This window comes from Schistocerca nitens, chromosome 7 (genome assembly GCF_023898315.1).
Source record: "Schistocerca nitens isolate TAMUIC-IGC-003100 chromosome 7, iqSchNite1.1, whole genome shotgun sequence".
NCBI lineage: Eukaryota > Metazoa > Arthropoda > Insecta > Orthoptera > Acrididae > Schistocerca > Schistocerca nitens.
In genome coordinates, this window is record NC_064620.1 from 189271074 (window position 1) to 189291064 (window position 19991).

Here is a 19991-nt window from a genome sequence, read left to right on the forward strand (position 1 = left end):
GGCTGAAAGCTTTAATTGTGTGAATCTTTTTGTTGTGCCTATTGCCACTCAGCATCTCCTCTATATGGTGAGTAGCAACTTTCCTTCTCTGGTACTGTTGTTACAAGACTGTAGCATATTTAGTAATTGTAGCATATTTAGTAATTGTACATGTTAATGAAGCTTATTTTCCTTATAGGTTGCAGCACTTACCTTAGATTTTACATTTTACAGAACTTATGAAACTAAAAGGAGTGTGTGATTGAACAGAATTTACTGTAATATTATGATTGGTTCTAATTTTCAAAATTTCTTGACTACCAGCATTGGCATCTTGTTCATATATGGCAACAGACATCTGCCTGCTTTTTTTGGCATCAAACAAATTTATGCAGTCATAAATTTTATTGCATTTAAAACCTTATTTTTTATTATGATATCAGAGCTGCGTGGCTTTTTAATGGCAGAGCTGTATCTCAACATTGATTACAGAACTGAAATATACATCATGTCATCAGATGTATGTAGACTTAAATTTAGATTGTGGTATGAGTATTTATTAATATATGCTGAGAATAGTGAAAATCAGAACATCCAGAAGGAATTAAAGAAATTAATCCAATTTAGAGGATATTTAGAACAGAACAGTGGCAATGTGATTACATAGAGATTGTCTTTACGAAGACCCACCAGTTCCCTCTTATTCTGTAGCCAGAAAAGTCAGTATTGTGCCAGTCTCAGTCACTGAAGAGCCAGTCTCAGTCACTGAAGAGCTATCTGAAGAAATGAAAGCAAGGGTGCTTATAATTTATCAACGTTGGAAAGTATTATATCAGCATCAACAATGAGGTCATTAAAGACAGAGCACCAGTTCAGAATGTTTCAAGGATGAGGAAGGAAATCAGTGGCGTCCTTTCAAAGGAATTGTGTCAGAATTTTCCTGTATCAATTTAGGGAAAGCATGGAAAACCTAAGTCTGGATGGCCAGTTGCAAATAATAACCATCATCCTCTGAAGAGCATGTCCATTGTGCTAACTACTGTGCCACCACACTCAGTACATGTGAATTCTGGTAGGAGAGAATGACTGGTCTCTATAAAATGAGTTTGTCACACTGTGATGTTTTAGCTAACAGAGTTCATTCTGTTACAGCAGCAATGCGTATTGGGAAACAGTCAGTATATGAATATTATACATGGTGAGAAGTGGTTACTTGATCGTGAAATGTAATCACACACAGGGCAACAACCACACTTTCAGAAGGCCCTAATGAATGAACTTATAATTTTGTCTATGTTGTTGAATAACACTCAAGCACTGCAACAGCTGGGAATCTGCTCGCATTGACAGTTTTGGCATCATATTCCTTTCTAAGTGTGTTGGTAAAACATTGTGTTTTTGGACAAGTTCTGCTTCAGTCTGTTTTGCATTGTTGTCTATATATGTGGTAAGACACTACTATGATGAACACAGTATGGCAGTTTACATAAATTGGAGTGGGGAGAAAGGAAAGAAAAGGGAAGGAACTATTGATATCAGCTGCATCGAGACTTTGTAGAATCAGTGGTGGGGAGTGAAAATGTGTGTCAGATCAGGATTCAAACCAGGATCTCCTGCTTACTAGGCACTTGCATTAAACACTGTACCTTCCAGACACAGTGTTTATCACAATGATGTGGACTATCTCAGGATTCCTCTTGGCCGACTCACATTCCCACCTAGTCCTAGTCCATGCCCTTGATGCTCACACTACTTTGAGATTCCCACAGGACATTGAACGTAATTGTGCATCCACACTGAAGCTGGTGGATTCATTTCCCATTGAGGCAAATCAATTACATAAATGCATGAGGTCAGATACCATGCATTTTTGCAATGTGGCAGCTTGCATTGTTGAGTGGCATAGTGGACAAATGCCAAATGTGATGGTTTTAGAGCCTGAAATAATAGTTCTTCCGGCATATTTACATACTGTATTTCACCAGTTACTGCTAGCCACATCTGGCAGCTTTTTTTGAAGAACAATGAATTCTGTCTCTCTCTCTCTCTCTCTCTCTCTCTCTCTCTCTCTCTCTCTTTTTCTCTCTATATTCCATTCCATGGTGTTTACAAGTGATCAAATGATGACTGTAGTACATGTGTTTCATGACCTATTGAATATACACAAGTCAGAGATCATATCCAATTCAGCTATGCTTGCCATTTGTGTAATGTGGTACTTGTAAACATATATATGCTGTTTGCCCTTGTAATTAGATGTTAGTTAATTTGTAAATAGATTACAGGCATTATAATCCTAAGACAATGGTTTTCCTTGCAGTCATTACTTGTGGATACAAATGAGACATCACGCCTTCGGTTTTTCATGGATCTTCTAATGGAGAAAGGTCTTCCAGTGATGCTTGTTGGAACTGCTGGGTCAGGAAAGAGTGTTATTGTGGCAGAAAAGCTGAGTGCGTTGCCAGAAGATTACATTGTTACAAATGTACCATTCAACTTTTATACCACATCTGAAATGCTGCAAGCTGTGTTGGAGAAACCACTTGAGAAGAAAGCTGGACGCAATTATGGGCCTCCAGGCAGCAAACTCATGGTGTATTTTGTAGATGATATGAATATGCCTGAAGTGGATACCTATGGCACTGTGCAACCTCACACATTGATTCGTCAGTACTTTGACTATAGACACTGGTATGATCGGATCAAGCTTTCTCTGAAGGACATTCACAACTGCCAGTTTGTTTCCTGCATGAACCCAACAGCAGGCAGTTTCACTATCAATCCACGGCTTCAGCGCCACTTCAGTGTTTTTGCTGTGAGCACTCCCTCACCTGAGTCCCTATTTCATATTTATCATTCTATTCTTAGCCAACATTTGGCTAATCCTATACTGAAGTTTAATCCAGCCATTCTGAAGATAACTCAAGAGTTGGTGAATGCTGCTCTTTTTCTCCATGGCAAGATGGGAGCCATGTTTCTGCCAACAGCTGTGAAATTCCATTATGTTTTCAACTTGCGGGATCTGTCAAATATATTCCAGGTATGTCTATAATTTTGCAATAGACTGCAATTCGATATAGATAAAAATATGTATACTTTTCAATTAGAAACAAATATAACCACAGACAGACAATCATAAAATCTGTAGCATTTTGACTCAGAAGTTTGGTTGGAAGAAAGGGGAAAAGTATGGAGGCTATAAGAGCAATCAGACATTAATTAGGGCTCTTGTCTAACATAAAAAATACACCAGTAGAGTTTGACAGATTAACAATAGATAAGATTTTAAGGCAAGAAAAGTATTACTTGAAATATGCTGAAGTTTGGCCAGTTCATAAAAAGGCCAAACAAGATGAAATGGGAAACTATAGGCCTTTCTCATAGCTACCAATTTTATTTAAAAATATTTGAGAGAGCTGAATGTGATCGGATAGAAAATTATAATTCACCCCACAACACTGTTTCACACAATCATTATGGTTTTAGGAAAAGCTGCAGCACAATCCATGCAATAAATGAATTGGTCACAAAAGTTAGAAGTTGCTTTGGTAACAACCCATGCAAAAAATGAATTGGTCACAAAATTAGAAGTTGTTTCAGTAACAGAATGTGTTATCAGACATCTTTTGTGACATTACCAGAACTGTCAGTACTGTAAACTATGGCCGACGTCTTCAATAACTGACAAGCTATGGTTTTCAAGAGAAATCTCTTAGTTGGATGTCATCATACTTGAAAAACAGGAGACAAAGAGTACTTTTTAATAACAGTGGTAATAAATTCCTTTCTGGCAGGAAACGCCTACTGTCAGGTGTTCCACAAGTTTCAGTATTAGGACCACTACTATTTTTGTATTATATGTGACATTCAAATGAAACCCAGTCACTAGTATAAAATAATAGTAACCATTTTATTAGCACAAAAATGTAGCTATACACAGTACACATACTCAAAAATAGTCACCAGAACTGTTGGCACATCGATCCCATTGCAACACCAGCCAGTCGATTCCATCCTTGAAGAAGCTAGTAGGCTGCTGTTGGAATCAGGCCTGGACCCAGTCACACACTTTGTCATCCATTGCAAATCGATGTCCGTAAATAGCTTGTTTTTGGGGTCCAAACACATGAAAGTCACAGGGTGAAAGGTTGGGATTGTATGGTGGATGTTCCAGCATTTCCCACCGAAACTGCTGCAATGTCGTCTTCACTGCACTGGCTGTGTGTGGGCTGGCTACCAGTGACTCACACCCCTCAAAGAATCATTTGCGCCATTCCACAACACTTGAATGACTCAGACTATACTCACCATACACAGCCTTCTTCCGTCAATACATTTCACGTCCTCCAACTGCCTCCACCGCCAAAAATCGATGTAGTGTCGGCAGACTTGCCAACACTATGTACACTAATTGAAAGAGGCGGCCAAGATGCACGCGCTAACTCACGAAGGATGGAGTGAGGTCTGAAACAGGATTCGTAATGAATGTGATAAAGAAAAGAACGTAGCTACTAGAACACTTAACTTTTATATTGTCCTTTGGTATACAGCATTCTTGATGATACAAGTGAGACTATCTTGAGATACATGCAATGGTACAAATGGCGCCTTGCTAGGTCGTAGCCATGGACTTAGCTGAAGGCTATTCTAACTGTCTCTCGGCAAATGAGAGAAAGGCTTCGTCAGTCTAGTCGCTAGCAAAGTCGTCGTACAACTGGGGCGAGTGCTAGTACGTCTCTCGAGACCTGCCTTGTGGTGGCGCTCGGTCTGCTATCCTGACAGTGGTGACACGCGGGTCCGACATGTACTAATGGACCGCGGCCGATTTAAGCTACCACCTAGCAAGTGTGGTGTCTAGCAGTGACACCACAATCGAATTACTTCTCATTGTTCCTGCTCACTCGCCCGCGTGTTTGGTAGTGGATGATAAGTTGTGTGACCACCTTTTCTTCAGCATGAAACCACACTGGCACTATGCAACATCAAACTGTGTGCACGCATCAGTCTCTCTACCGATAGATTGGCGCCACCATACCTGCTGTTACGTGGTGCCACATTATGTTTAAGTCAAAGGTAAACACACTGACCACATTTCATTTTAATGAACTTCATACATCAATGACACACCACACTGTGTTCAGGTTAAGGCGTCCTTTGTGCAGATGATTCAACAGCAACAGTCTGCTGTAAAACTGATGACAACTTAATCCACCTTACGGAACAGGTACGTGGCGAAATGGAGGCAAGGGTCAAAAGTAATAATTTGAAATTAAACTTTGCAAAAACAGAAATTATTCATTTCACCACAAAACAGTCAGCACAGTGTATAAGTGATATGAGCTATGCGAACAAAAAATTGGATACTGTAAGTTATGTCAAATTTCTTGATGTGTTAGTAAATAAAAATATGGTATGGAGTTATCATGTAGACAGTATAATGAGTTGACTGAAGAGTCCTGTGTATGTCATGAATGTCTTATATAGTATCACTGAGGTAACTGTAAAGTACTTTATATTATGCATATATTATTTCAGTAGTTAAGTATAACATAATTTTCTGGGGGTCTGAGAAAACTAATTTGCTCAGAGTCTGTAGACTACAAAAAAAGATCATCTAAGTCATGATTAGAGCTAAAGAGAAACAACACAGCCAACGTTTATTTGAAAAGCTAGATCTAATGTCCCTTCCAAGCACGAATATAGTGAGAGAAAAAGTGAAATGTACAACTTTTTGAGGGCAACTGCTTCTTGCATCAGTATGAGAATGGACGAGTGGCAAGCTACAAGTTACCTAACCATGGACTACAACTTTATGAAAAAACTCTGCATTATATGGGCATGAATCTGGAAGGGGAAGTGTGACCCAAATCTATAAACATACTGAAGGAGACCTGGGAAAATATTTAAAAAGTAAATGCTATTATATTGTAGAAGATTTCTTGAATGATGACCATGTAATAAAGTATCTACCTAAAAATGTAACACCACATATGTTATAACCATAGATTATTATTTTTTAATCATAACCATGTAGAGTAATACCTGTCTGAAGAAGCAACAACATATGTATTGTAGTCCGCAGCTCGTGGTCTTGTGGTCGCGTTCTCACTTCCCAAGCATGGAGTCCTGGGTTCGATTCCTGGCAGGGTTAGGGACTTTCCCCTGCCTCATCATTCATCAATGTGGTGATTTTGAACTGAGCAAAGGTTGGGAATTTGTACGGGCACTGATAACCGCACAGTTGAGCGCCCCAAAACCCAAACATCATCATCATCATCATATCTATTGTAACCTTACATTAAGTTTATTAGTCTGCATATCAATTTACAATTGACAGGTTAGCTAAGCCACAATTTTTGATTGTATGAGACATTTTAAATGATGATGAAATTTGGCTATTTCAGTTTTGATTTTCTGATTCCAACACATTCTCTTAGGTCAAAAGTCAGTACTTGAACACCTTGACACTGGAAATCATTAAGTGTACCATACACTAGACAGTCTATTGAATAGCCTCTGAGTAGAACACTGAGGATTGTTGGTACAGGAATCAGACTGCCATTTGGTATTTTGTGTAGCAGTCATTTTCAGAAATGGAATTGACTGTAAGGCTTTCTCAGTATGTTTTTCTGTGGAGAAGGTCCTGAAGACCAGTAGAAGAACTAAAGCCTTTTTCCTGATGAATAGGTTTTTGAAGATGGGGCAATGACCTGAAATCCCCTGTATTAAGTATATTGCACTAAACACAACAACTGTTTAGGTATCCATATCTACTGTGAACCTGAGCATCTGTCGCCTTACATGCACAAATATTTTCGCTAAGTGTTGCTTCACCATTTTCAAACAGTGAGTCCAGGAAACTCATGGACTTCACATTTCGTAATCAATTCAGAGAAGTTCTGAGATGGCTTTTGCCACAGTATTAGCACTTTAAAACAGTAGTTACTGTTAGCTGGCAGTTATCACGTGCCACATTTATTGCACTGCTTATGACTGAAACACATGCTGCTGATATGTCATATAAGGAATTTATAATATTGATTTCAAAGCAAATGCCCTCTCTGATTAGTAGTATCTGGACGCTTCTACATAAAGTGGAACTGGCCACTAGATGTCATGAGAGGCAGACTCATCAGTGTAAAAGGAGGTGGGGAGTATTGTGTTGTCAGTTGAGAAAGAGTAACAGCAGAATTGATCGGCCATGAGAACTCAGTAACTTCAAACTTGGACTAGTCAGTGGATGTCATCTGAGTAACAAATCCATCAGGGATATTTCAACACTTCTAATGCTGCCCTTGTCAACTGCTTATGTGATTGTGAAGTGGAAGTATGAAGGAACAACTACAACTAAATCAAGACCAGGCAAACTTTATGTATTGACTCATGAAGACCATAGAGCATTGTGGAGAGTGACTGTAAAAAAAATTCATGAAATCAACTGAAGAAATCACTTGTGAGGTCCAAAGTAGGGTCTATTACTAATAATCCCTCTTAACACAATATCTTTGTGTAGGGAGTTAAAAAGAATGGAGTGCAATGGTCGACCAGCAGTATTTTTGGAAGTAGTTGATATATTCCTTGTGATCCAAATGTCAGCTCCCACCTTAGGAACTTTTAGTTAAACAGCAGTAAACCTCCCACCCCTTGACTCTTTAAGGAATTGAACTCCCACTTATAAAACAGTTTCAAACTTCTGATTACTTTACATATGAGTTAAATATTTGATGTTACGCATGTAAGTAAGAAAAAGTTCAAAAAATGTTTGAAATGTATTTTCAAAGTTAATTGGAAGTCACTAAATTCTCTCATTCTCAAATACTGGATTAATATAGTCTGGGTCATTTCTGCAACATGATTGACACTGCCACAAGACTTATACACTGTTTCTAACTGTAATACTTGGCATACTGTGTTAAAACTTTGGCATTGGATTATACTTCTTAATGAGTAGGTTTTGACAGAATTTTAAAATCTTTAAATTTGATCAATAATTATGTAAAACATTGAAGATCAAATTTTTATTGCCTCTGGAAGTGGTTAGATAGGCAACCCATAACAGTGTCCATGCACTATGAACCAGATTAGCCATTTAGTAATATAGATATCTGTCCCAGTCATTACAGATTGGGCCTTGTGGGAATTCAGTTCAATTGCTCTCAATTTAATCTGTTGATAGGCTCATTTTGTAATTTTTATAGATTCCTTTACTCAGGATCACAAATGAATTTTCCTAACAAGGGAACTTCCCCATTGCAACCCCCTCAAATTTAGTTATAAGTTGGCACAGGGATAGGCCTTGAAAAACTGAACACAGATCAATCGAGAAAACAGGAAGAAATTGTGTGGAACTATGAAAAAAATAAGCTAAATATACAAACTGAGTAAACCATGCACAAGGTAGGCAACATCTAGGAGAGTGTCAGCTTGCAAGCGCCATGGTCCCGTGGTGAGCGTGAGCAACTGCGGAACGAGAGGTCTTTGGTTCAAATCTTCTCTCGAGTGAAAAGTTCAATTTTTTATTTTCAGACAATTATTAAAGTTCAGGCACTCACACATAATCAACTTCGCTCTCCAAAATTCCATGACATGTTTAGATTTGCTTGGACATATGCAGGATTTGACGGTCTACACACGGAAACATTTGAAAACGTAAAAAACATATGTTTTGACAGAGCACAGGGAAAACTGTGCGACTGTGAAACTGTTACATTCATTTGTTGCAGTTTATGTGACAAACTCTTATGTTTTCATCACTTTTTTGGGAGTGATTATCACATCCACAAGAAAACCTAAATCGGGCAAGGTAGAAGAATCTTTTTACCCATTCGCCAAGTGTGCAAGTTAGGTGGGTCGACAACATATTCCTGTCATGTGACGCACATGCCGTCACCAGTGTCGTATAGAATATATCAGACGTGTTTTCCTGTGGAGGAATCGGTTGACCTATGACCTTGCAATCAAATGTTTTCGGTTCCTATTGGAGAGGCACGTCCTTTTGTCTACTAATCGCACGGTTTTGAGGTGCGGTCACAAAACACAGAAACTAAACTTATTACAGTGAACAGAGACGTCAATGACTGAACGGACAGATCGTAACTTTGTGAAAATAAAGAAAGTAAAATTTTCACTCGAGGAAGGACTCGAACCAAGGACCTCTCGTTCCGCATTTGCTCACTCTAACCACGGGACCACGGCGCTCCTCAGCTCACATTGTCCTTGATGTTGCCTATCTTGCACATGGACTACTCAGTTTGTATATTTTGCTTATTTTTTCGTAGTTTCACACAACTTCTTCCTCTTTTCTCGATTGATCTGTGTTCAGTTTTTCAAGGCCTATCCACTGCGTCAATTTATAACTAAATCTGAGGGGGAGTGCGATGGGGAGGTTCCCTTGTAAGTAGCATTTCAGAAAATTATGTTCAGTTGCTTTATAAGCAGTTACTTTCAAGGCAGATAATTACTTATGAAATATTAGGTTGGTACATAAGTCCATAGCATTTTTCCAGAAGTTTAATAAACACAACAGATACACATAACAGAAACTTTAGTCATCGATAATATACATTGGTGTCCAAAATTAAAACAACAAACAAAAATTTTGCAAAGTTGCTTTTATTTTGCTACAAAACAGTATAGACAGGTACAGTTAAGTGGAAACAATATAAACAATTAAGAACATAAACAACTGCAACATGCATAACGGTAGGCAAAAATGTTCTTTTTTTTTTAACAAATTTGCACACACAAATTCCATCAACTGGTTAAGGTGCTCAGTATAGGGTGTGATCACCTCTGGCAGCAATATTGGCCTGACAACAGTGGGGAATGCTGTAAATGATGTCATCAGTCTTCTGTTGAGACAATAATGCCCCCTCTTCCTGCAGACCTGCTCGCAGTTTTGGAGATTGGTTGGTGGATGCTGATGTGATGCAATCCATCTCCCTAGTGCATCTCAGACATGCTGTGTGGGATTCAAATTGGGAGGGTAAGCAGGCCACATCAAGCGTGCAATATCTTCCGTTTCCAAGAAACCATCAGCCACCCGTGCTCTATGATGTCGAGCATTATTGTCCATCAATACAAAGTCTGGTCCCACAGCATCTTGCAACAACTGCAGATGAAGTCCCAAGATTTCATCATGATACCTGATAGCAGTTAAACCTTGCCAATTCACCTTTACAATTTCCTGAAGATGGGTTCAGATGGTAAACATGATTCCTGCCCACACCATTGGAGATCCTCCTCAATATCGGTCTCTTACCATAGTGTTACAGCCCCAAAATTGTGTTCCACGCTACCTCCAGATGCGAATCCATCGAGAGCAGCTGTCCAGACTAAATTGGGAATCATCTGTGAAAACAACATTGACCCACTGTTTGACCATCCAGGTGGCATGTTGATGACTCAGCTCTAGACGTTCCCTTCTGTGAATACACATCATAAGTTGACATACAGCAGGTCTCTGACAATAAAGGCCTCTCATGGGAAGCCTTCTGCACACCATTTGCCTTGATACAATGTGTCCAGTGGATGCTGCAGGCTCACACACCATTGCCGTGCACTACTAAGGTGGTACTGTCATGCCCTTACAGCCAAATAACGGACCTCTCTTCTGAAGTCACTCCTAGTCAGCCCTGTCCTGGTCTTAGGAATACAGTTTCGGTCTCTATAAAGTGTTGCCAAATCTGAGAAACAACAGAACGATTCACATTAAGCCATTGGGCCACATCAGTTTGTGGCTGTCCTGCTACCATCCTTTTAATGGCCCACCTATGCAGAAAGTCTGGTAGGCATCTTCTCTGTGCTATACTACACTATCTGTGAATGTGTACAAAGTGATTGTGATGTGGGGTACTGGCAAACACTGCCTCATTTTGTAGGTGCCCTGATGTCATCATTGGCATGGTTGTCCATTGACTGGAACGCCATCTTCCGTGCAGAGCATATTTGTACAGACATCTGCTTGACAGTTTGTATGACTATATCATGAATTAGACACAGGAAGGGGAAATAGCAGTTTGTTGCTTTAATTTTCAACACCAGTGTATTCTCCTTCAATATTTACAACAATCTGCCAATGCTAGGATAACTTTTCAATTCTCCTGACTGTAGAAATCTTGTGGTTTTGAGGCAAAGAACTCATTGAGCCATGTTCTGAGAGCATTTCATCTGCAAAGGAAAACCTAGAAGGTTGTTCATCACACAGCATAAAAGGTGTCTGAAGGCACAAGATCAGTTGAATAAGGTAGGTGCAGAATGACTTCCCAACCCATCTCCTGTACAGTGCTTTTTGTCAATCATAACAGAATGCGGGCAAGCATTATCATGGAGTAGTATCACATCATTCAGTCTTCCTGACCATGTTGCTGGCAATATATGTCAGCAGTGATGGTGGCCCCTCTTTTGCGGATGTGTCTTGGTCTTTGTACAAAGAATTCCTACTTTGTTTAGGCTCGAGCATTCATTTCTTTTCCATATGTTAGCATAAAGACACCATTTCTCATCACCAGTAACTGAACAGTATAGGAATGGTCGATATTGTTCATGAGCCAGTCGATGGTAAGCAGTCAGATATGCACATATGGCCACCTGCTGATTTTTGTGATTTTGGCTTAGAGCATGCAGTACCCACACACCCAAGTTTTGAACCTTCCCCATTGCATGCAAATTTCACGTGATGGAATGATGATAGTCAATCACATTTGCCAGTTCTTGATCATTGTGGATTAATGCGTTTAAATGATCTTCATCAAAGCCTGAAGGTCTCCCTGAACATGGAGAGTCACTAATGTAAAAATAATCCTTCTTAAAATTAAAATAGCATTTTCTTGCCATGCCATGCCCTGCCCAATGGCATTATCCCCATACATGGCAGAAATGTTTCTGGCTTCCTCCACTGCTGTCACCTGTCTATTGAACACAAACAGAAGAATGTGTCAGAAATGTTCTAATTTCTCCACCTGGCACTCCATTTTCTAGCTTCCACAGCTCCATTCATTATCTGCAAATGACAAAATGGTAATATGTAAACTCTTATAGTAACAGTGAACAACAAATAAAAAATTACAATCAAAAAATAAACCCATAAGAACCAGAAAACCAAAATGCAAAATAAAAACACTAAAAACTTACACACTAACCTCATCTACTGTCACTGTTATGTGATATCCCACGTTTTGACTTGTGTGAACCTTAAGTTTTTGGTTCCGCTATAGTTATATCTGCATAACTGAATAGTAATGTTATTCCTCATTATGACTGGTTAATTCTGTCAAACACTCTTATAAACCATCAGTTTTAAGTAGAACAAAGTATTACAAACATGTCGGCATCCAAGATTTCGTTTCCTGTCATCAAACCCCTTGCATATAAAAATAGAAACTGTCCAGCTTCTGCAGCCAAATCTTATTTTCTGATAGTAATAAGCTGCCTCATGCCACATCATTTTTGTAATGATATTGCAAATGAAATACATATATATACTGTGTATGGAAGAGGGCACTTTATATCTATATTAGCAACTCCTCTGTTTTATTCCGATTGTGCTTGCAGCAAAGGAAAACAATTGTCTGTTTGTCATGCATCACCTGTTTTCTCATCTTGTAAACTATCTCCATTTTTATGGTGAATCTTTCATTGGTTTAATTCCATCTGCAATGATTTGCTGCAGATTTATAGTCAAGTATATGTTTCCCATAATTGCAAAGAAAAGAAAACTCAGCAGCAGGTGTTAATCATACTATAGTCACCATCATAACAGTAGACTGCTCCAGGTCACTGTTATTCTCACCCTGCCACTCGCCTTGCAGTGTTGTCACATTAGGTACCAGCTAGTCTGTCGTCAGACTTCACTACTTCCGTGTGTTTTGTTATGCTTTGTTCCATGAACTTGTTGTGCTTAACATATAGCTATGTGTGACATTACCTAACTACAATACAAAATTGTGTAAGAGGGCTTGCAAACATATGTTGTTCTGCTTCTAAATCACATTGGTTTTAAGTCAAGAAAGTGTGATGATGGATGCAAATTTAAAGAAAATGTGATATGGATGCAAATTTAAAGAAAATGTGATATGGATGCAAATTTCTTGTGGAATGAAAAGATACTGCCACACTCAGAGCTACATTTTTGCAATCTATGCATTTATTCTATACGGAGGACAACAGCCTTGTGATTCATCTGGAACAAAAGATGGAATGCACAAAACCACACAGTTAAATTTATTTGGGTCAGCTCCAATGGAAATGGTGAACAGGCACTTTTTGTAGTGAATATCAGTATTTTTGATGACAGACATAGCGATGAAGGGTCTGTAAGAGCTGCAAATATAATCCCTTTGGGTGGTAGGAAATATTCTCAGTTGTATTAAGGCAAACTCTTGGAACAAGAATCGGTTTGGTGGCATGAGAGTTCTTACGTGCTGCTATATGCCGAGTATCTCGCAAGTAAATAATATTCAAAAGTGACATGATTCAGTAATGATGTATCAGCTATTACAAAAACTGATTTTATAATTTTCTTAACAACTTGATCGCCGGAAGTTCCTATAAGGTCCAACAGAATGTAAATTCATCAGCAGCTACATTTTTTATTGCATATGTGTAACAGTTTCACACTTATGGTATTTTATTTTCTTATTTTGGAATAAGTTTGTGTTTTCAATATAAAATATGCATCACATGCACCTATAACTTTGAGTATGTTTATACATATTTTACAGCACAAATATGTTAGTCTTTGTGGCTGTTTCCAGAATCCAGTAACAAAAAGATTTCTTAAAAAATTTCTTGTAATATCAATTACATATAATAACAAAAATAATCAATTTTTGACAATATAATGTAATTAGATAGATAAAAAAATACTCAGCAATTGGTGGCAGGAGAACACACATATAATAAAAGGTTTTACGTATGCAAGCTATTGGAGTCAGCGGCTCCTTCTTCCATCAGAAGGGTTGAAGGGGAAGGAAGAGGGGTGGGAAAGTGTTTTCTTCTCATTCCATCTGCTGAGTTTCCCTGACCCAGGGTTCTGGGTGATTTTTTGTAAATCTGCCCCTTCTCCTAAGCCTCTCCACTTCTCTTCCTTTACATCTCTTCTTCAAATCTTTTGCCCGAAGAAGGAGCCATTGGCTCCAGAAGTTTGCATACATAAAACCCTTTATTATATGTGTGTTCTCCTGCTGCTGCATAGGGAGTAGTTTTTTTTCTATCCAATTATATTCATTATATATAATGGTGAACAGTAATTTTCTTTTTGAAAGTACTGCATCACATTTCAGACTAAAAATAGAGACGTATGAAATTTTTTGGAAATTTTTCTAACATTTGAAATTATCACTAGCTAGATGGTGAAATGACGTTCATCTGCCTGTTTTCATGATGGACACTGTAGTAGACATCTCACAGTATTGTAGAATAAATCTGTAAGGAGCAGGCAGCTTATCACAATTACAATTAAAATATTGTAAAGGTTAATGCAACAACTCACTGTATACTTAGGGGTCAAGCTCTGTGGAGCCAAATGGAAGTCCATTTCAGTGGATATCTGTTCCTTCATTTCATTTTCTGACACGGTGTTGATAGATTCAACTTATCATTTTTTAACACAAAATTCAGATAAAATCTTTATAAACTTGCTTATTGAGTAGGGATTAAATAAATGACAACTCTGTGTTAATCCTTTTCTAATTACTATACAGAATGAAAAAAAAAAAAAAAATATTTCAAATATCTACAACAGTTGAGAACATTGATCGGTAAAGATAAAGTGTTATGGGTGTTTTGTTTCCTGCTCTTGATTCTTGAATAATTTTAAATATGTTGCATTAATGCATCTCTTTTTTAATGCCTAATCTCTCAACAGCTATGCAGTGATTTGTTACATTTATTCATTCCAATATTTATATTTCCCCTAGGACTTCCAATTATCAAAATTACAATTGATGTATATGAAGCTCTTACTTTTTGATTCATGCTGTTATTGTCTCAACCATTTTTGTGTGCAGGCTATGCTGTTCAGTATCGCTGAATGTGTGCCCACTGCAAGAGATCTTATACGACTGTGGATTCATGAGGCTACACGAGTGTATGGAGATAAGCTGGTTGATACAGCTGATGCAGAAGTTTTCAGCAAGCTAGTGGCTACTGTAGTTAAAAAGGGATTTCAGGAGATAGATGAAAACATTTTCGACAAGCCATTAATTTTTTGTCATTTTGCTGAAGGTATCGGTGAAAGTAAGTACTTGCCAATTAGCAACTGGGCTCAACTAAGCCGGTTGTTAGCAGAAGCTCTGGGACAGTACAATGACCTAGTAGCTGCCATGAATCTGGTAATGTTTGAAGATGCTATGCAACATGTTTGCCGTATAAACAGAATTCTGGAAGCTCCGCGAGGAAATGCACTGTTAGTAGGTGTTGGAGGCAGTGGAAAGCAATCCCTCTCTCGTCTGTCTGCATTCATTTCATCACTTGAGGTGTTTCAGATTCAACTACGGAAAGGCTATTCAATGAATGATATGAAATTAGATCTTGCCGCCCTCTATTTGAAAGCTGGAATTAAGAATGTAGGAATTATGTTTCTGATGACTGATTCCCAAGTTGCAGAGGAAAAATTTCTTGTCCTTGTCAATGACATGCTGGCGTCAGGTGAAATACCAGGTCTGTTTGCAGATGATGAAATTGAAAATATTATAGGCGCTATGAGAAATGAAGTAAAAGCAGCAGGATTGCCTGAAACAAAAGAGGTTTGCTGGAAATTTTACATTGACAGAGTACGAAGGTTGTTAAAAGTAGTTCTCTGCTTTTCACCAGTTGGTTCTACATTAAGAGTAAGAGCTAGAAAATTCCCTGCAGTGGTAAACTGTACATCTATAAACTGGTTTCAGGAATGGCCACAAGAAGCTCTGGAGTCTGTATCTGAACGTTTCTTGCTAGAGGTAGAGGTGCTTCCAGAGGAGGTTCGTAGATCTGTATCTCTCTTTATGGCTTATGTTCATACTGTTGTTAATGAAATGTCACAAGTATACTTAAATAATGAAAAACGATACAATTACACAACACCAAAGACATTTCTTGAGCAGATCAATCTGTATTCTAAGTTACTGAATGAGAAAACAGATGAACTACAAAGCCGTATTATAAGATTGACAAATGGTTTGGAGAAATTAGCAAGTACTGCTCAGCAGGTGGATGGACTAAAAGAGACTCTTGCAGTACAAGAAGTGGAAGTAAAAGAAAAGAATGATGCTGCTGACAAACTAATTCAGGTGGTTTCTACAGAGACAGAGAAAGTTTCTAAAGAAAAAGTAATTGCAGCTGAAGAGGAAAGAAATGTGCGGATAATTGAAGCTGAAGTTAGTGCCAAGCAGAAAGTATGTGAAGAAGAATTACTGAAAGCAGAACCTGCACTTCTTGCTGCACAGGAGGCTCTTAATACATTGAATAAAAATAATTTAACTGAACTGAAGTCTTTTGGTGCACCTCCTCCTGCAGTAGTGAATGTGACTGCAGCTGTTATGGTGCTGTTTGCTCCAAAAGGCAAAATACCAAAAGACCGTAGCTGGAAAGCGTGTAAAGTTATGATGGCCAAAGTTGATGAGTTTCTCAACAACCTGATATATTATGATAAAGAGCACATCCATCCAGAAGTTATAAAGGCTATACAGCCTTATTTGAAAGACCCTGAGTTTGTACCTGAAAACATTCTTAGTAAATCACAGGCAGCTGCAGGACTGTGTGCATGGGTTATAAACATAATGAAATTTTATGATGTGTATGTTGTAGTAGAACCAAAGCGCCGTGCACTAATACAAGCAAACAATGAACTTCAAGCTGCCAAAGATCGACTAAGTTCCCTTCAGGAGAAGCTGAAGAGTTTGGAAGACCAGTTGGCAACATTAACTAGTGAATTTGAGGCAGCTCTTGCTGCAAAACAGAAATGCCAACAAGAAGCTGATGCCACAGCTTTAACAATAGACCTTGCAAATCGCCTAGTCAATGGTCTAGCGTCAGAAAACGTCCGCTGGAGAGACAGTGTAGCTAATTTGAAAGAAGCTGCTTCTATGTTGCCTGGAGATGTCCTGATGGTGACTGCATTTATATCTTATGTTGGCTGCTTTACTCGACAATATCGAATTGACCTGCAAGAGAAGTACTGGGCACCGTTCATTGCACAACTAGATCCAGCAATACCACTCACAGAGGGTATGGATCCATTAAGCTTACTGACAGACGATGCTCAAATTGCAGCTTGGAACAATGAAGGCCTTCCAAGTGATCGCATGTCTGCAGAAAATGCGACTATTCTAACTAACTCCACCCGCTGGCCATTGATGATTGATCCACAACTTCAGGGTATCAAGTGGATAAAAACAAAGTATGGTGAGGAACTAAAAGTTGTACGTTTAGGTCAAAAAACTTGTATGGATGTTATTGAAACTTCTATAGCAGAGGGATATACTGTTTTACTAGAGAATATTGGAGAATCTGTTGATGCTGTATTAGAACCACTACTTGGGCGTAACCTGATAAAGAAAGGTAAAGCAATAAAAATGGGTGACAAGGAAGTGGACTATAATCCTCGGTTTAGACTTATTTTGCAGACAAAATTGGCAAATCCACATTATAAGCCAGAAATGCAGGCACAGACAACATTAATTAATTTCACAGTGACAAGAGATGGATTAGAGGAACAGATTTTAGCAGAAGTGGTCAAAGCTGAAAGACCAGATCTTGAAAGTCTGAAGTCAGAGCTCACAAAACAACAAAATGATTTCAAAATCACACTGAAAATGCTTGAAGATGATTTGCTGCAGCGTTTGGCATCAGCAGGGGATGATATTTTGAGCGATACAACTTTAGTCACAAATCTAGAAACTACTAAGAGAACAGCAGCAGAAATTGAAGTTAAAGTAGCTGAAGCAAAAATCACTTCTGTTCAAATAGATGAAGCAAGAGAACAGTACCGTCCTGCTGCCACAAGGGCATCACTTTTGTATTTTATATTAAATGATCTGCACAAAATCAATCCTATGTATCAGTTTTCACTTAAAGCTTTCAGTGTGGTATTTCAAAATGCAATTGCACAAGCACAACCAGCTGAAGCTTTATCAGAGAGAGTTTTGCATCTGATTGACAGTATAACATTTTGTGTTTTTATGTATACCAGTCGTGGCCTCTTTGAATGTGACAAATTGATTTTTATGGCACAAATGGCAATACAGATACTTCTTACAAGCAATGAAATACATCCTGCAGAACTTGATTTTCTGTTACGATTTCCTGCAAATCCAAATGTGGTGAGCCCTGTGGATTTTCTCACGAATATGGGTTGGGGAGGTATTAAAACACTGACAAACATGGATCAGTTCAAAAATCTTGATAGAGACATAGAAGGTGCTGCCAAGAGGTGGAAGAAATATGTGGAAGCAGAAACACCTGAAAGGGAAAAATTGCCACAAGAATGGAAAAATAAATCAGCCTTACAAAGACTCTGTATAATGAGGTCTCTAAGACCAGACAGAATGACATATGCAATGAGGACATTCATTGAAGAGAAACTAGGGAACAAATACACAGAAGCCCGTAATGTTGAATTCGCAAAATCATTCCAGGAGACAACATCTACAACACCGGTTTTCTTCATACTGTCTCCTGGTGTAGATCCACTAAAAGATGTTGAGAAGCTAGGGAAAAAATTAGGTTTCACATTTGACAAAAGAAATTTTCATAATGTATCCCTAGGTCAGGGTCAAGAAGTTGTTGCAGAAGAAGCTATGGAAATTGCATCGCAGAAAGGTCATTGGGTAATCCTTCAGAATATACATCTGGTAAAGAACTGGCTCCCATCACTGGAGAAAAAGATGGAACAATGCAGTGAATCAGCACACACAGCTTTCAGGCTCTTTATGAGTGCTGAACCAGCAGGTGATCCCTCAGCTCATATCATTCCACAAGGGATTTTAGAATCATCAATAAAAATTACCAATGAACCACCGACAGGAATGCTTGCAAATCTCCATAAAGCACTGGACAACTTTACTCAAGAAACATTGGAAATGTGTTCCAAAGAGACTGAATTTAAGGCAATCCTTTTTTCACTTTGTTACTTTCATGCTGTAATAGCTGAAAGAAGGAAATTTGGACCTCAAGGATGGAACAGAGTGTATCCTTTCAATGTTGGTAAGTATCTTAATAGATGTAACTACAGAGTTATTTCCATGGTGCAGAAGATAGTTGTAACCTGCACATATTTGCAGTGAGACTTGAAAGTAATATTAATATCAGATACAGTAGAGCGTCGATTCTCCGAAGTAATTGGGGGACATGGGTGTTCGGAAAACTGGTTTGTTCGGATAATCGAACTGTACATCTTTATTTGCCAAAAAGAAGTACTGTACAGTAAATTTATTCATAAAAACAGGCATCTCTTTTAGTATTACAAAGTAACATACAAAGGCAACTTCAGTAGGAATACACATGGTGTTACAAAAAGGTACCGCCAAACTTTCAGGAAACATTCCTCACACACAAAGAAAGAAAATATGTTATGTGGACATGTGTCCGGAAATGCTTACTTTCCATGTTACAGCTCATTTTATTACTTCTCTTCAAATCACATTAATCATGGAATGGAAACACACAGCAACAGAACGTACCAGCGTGACTTCAAACACTTTGTTTCAGGAAATGTTCAAAATGTCCTCCGTTAGCGAGGATACATGCATCCACCCTCCGTTGCATGGAATCCCTGATGCGCTGATGCAGCCCTGGAGAATGGCGTATTGTATCACAGCGTTCCACAATACGAGCACGAAGAGTCTTTACATTTGGTACCGTGGTTGCATAGACAAGAGCTTTCAAATGCCCCCATAAATGAAAGTCAAGAGGGTTGAGGCCAGGAGAGCGTGGAGGCCATGGAATTGGTCCACCTCTACCAATCCATCGGTCACCGAATCTGTTGTTGAGAAGCGTACGAACACTTTGACTGAAATGTGCAGGAGCTCCATCGT

General features: G+C 38.6%; 1 protein-coding gene across 1 annotated transcript in view; it reads left to right on the forward strand.

Annotated features, from left to right (window-relative positions):
* Nucleotides 1-19991, forward strand: part of LOC126195528 (dynein beta chain, ciliary-like) — a 930907-nt gene that overhangs the window by 775440 nt on the left and 135476 nt on the right. Inside the window, exons 47-48 of the mRNA XM_049934154.1 lie at nucleotides 2300-3019; nucleotides 14988-19161. Of these exons, the coding sequence (XP_049790111.1) occupies nucleotides 2300-3019; nucleotides 14988-19161 (4894 nt within the window). The remainder of the gene's footprint in view (nucleotides 1-2299; nucleotides 3020-14987; nucleotides 19162-19991) is intronic.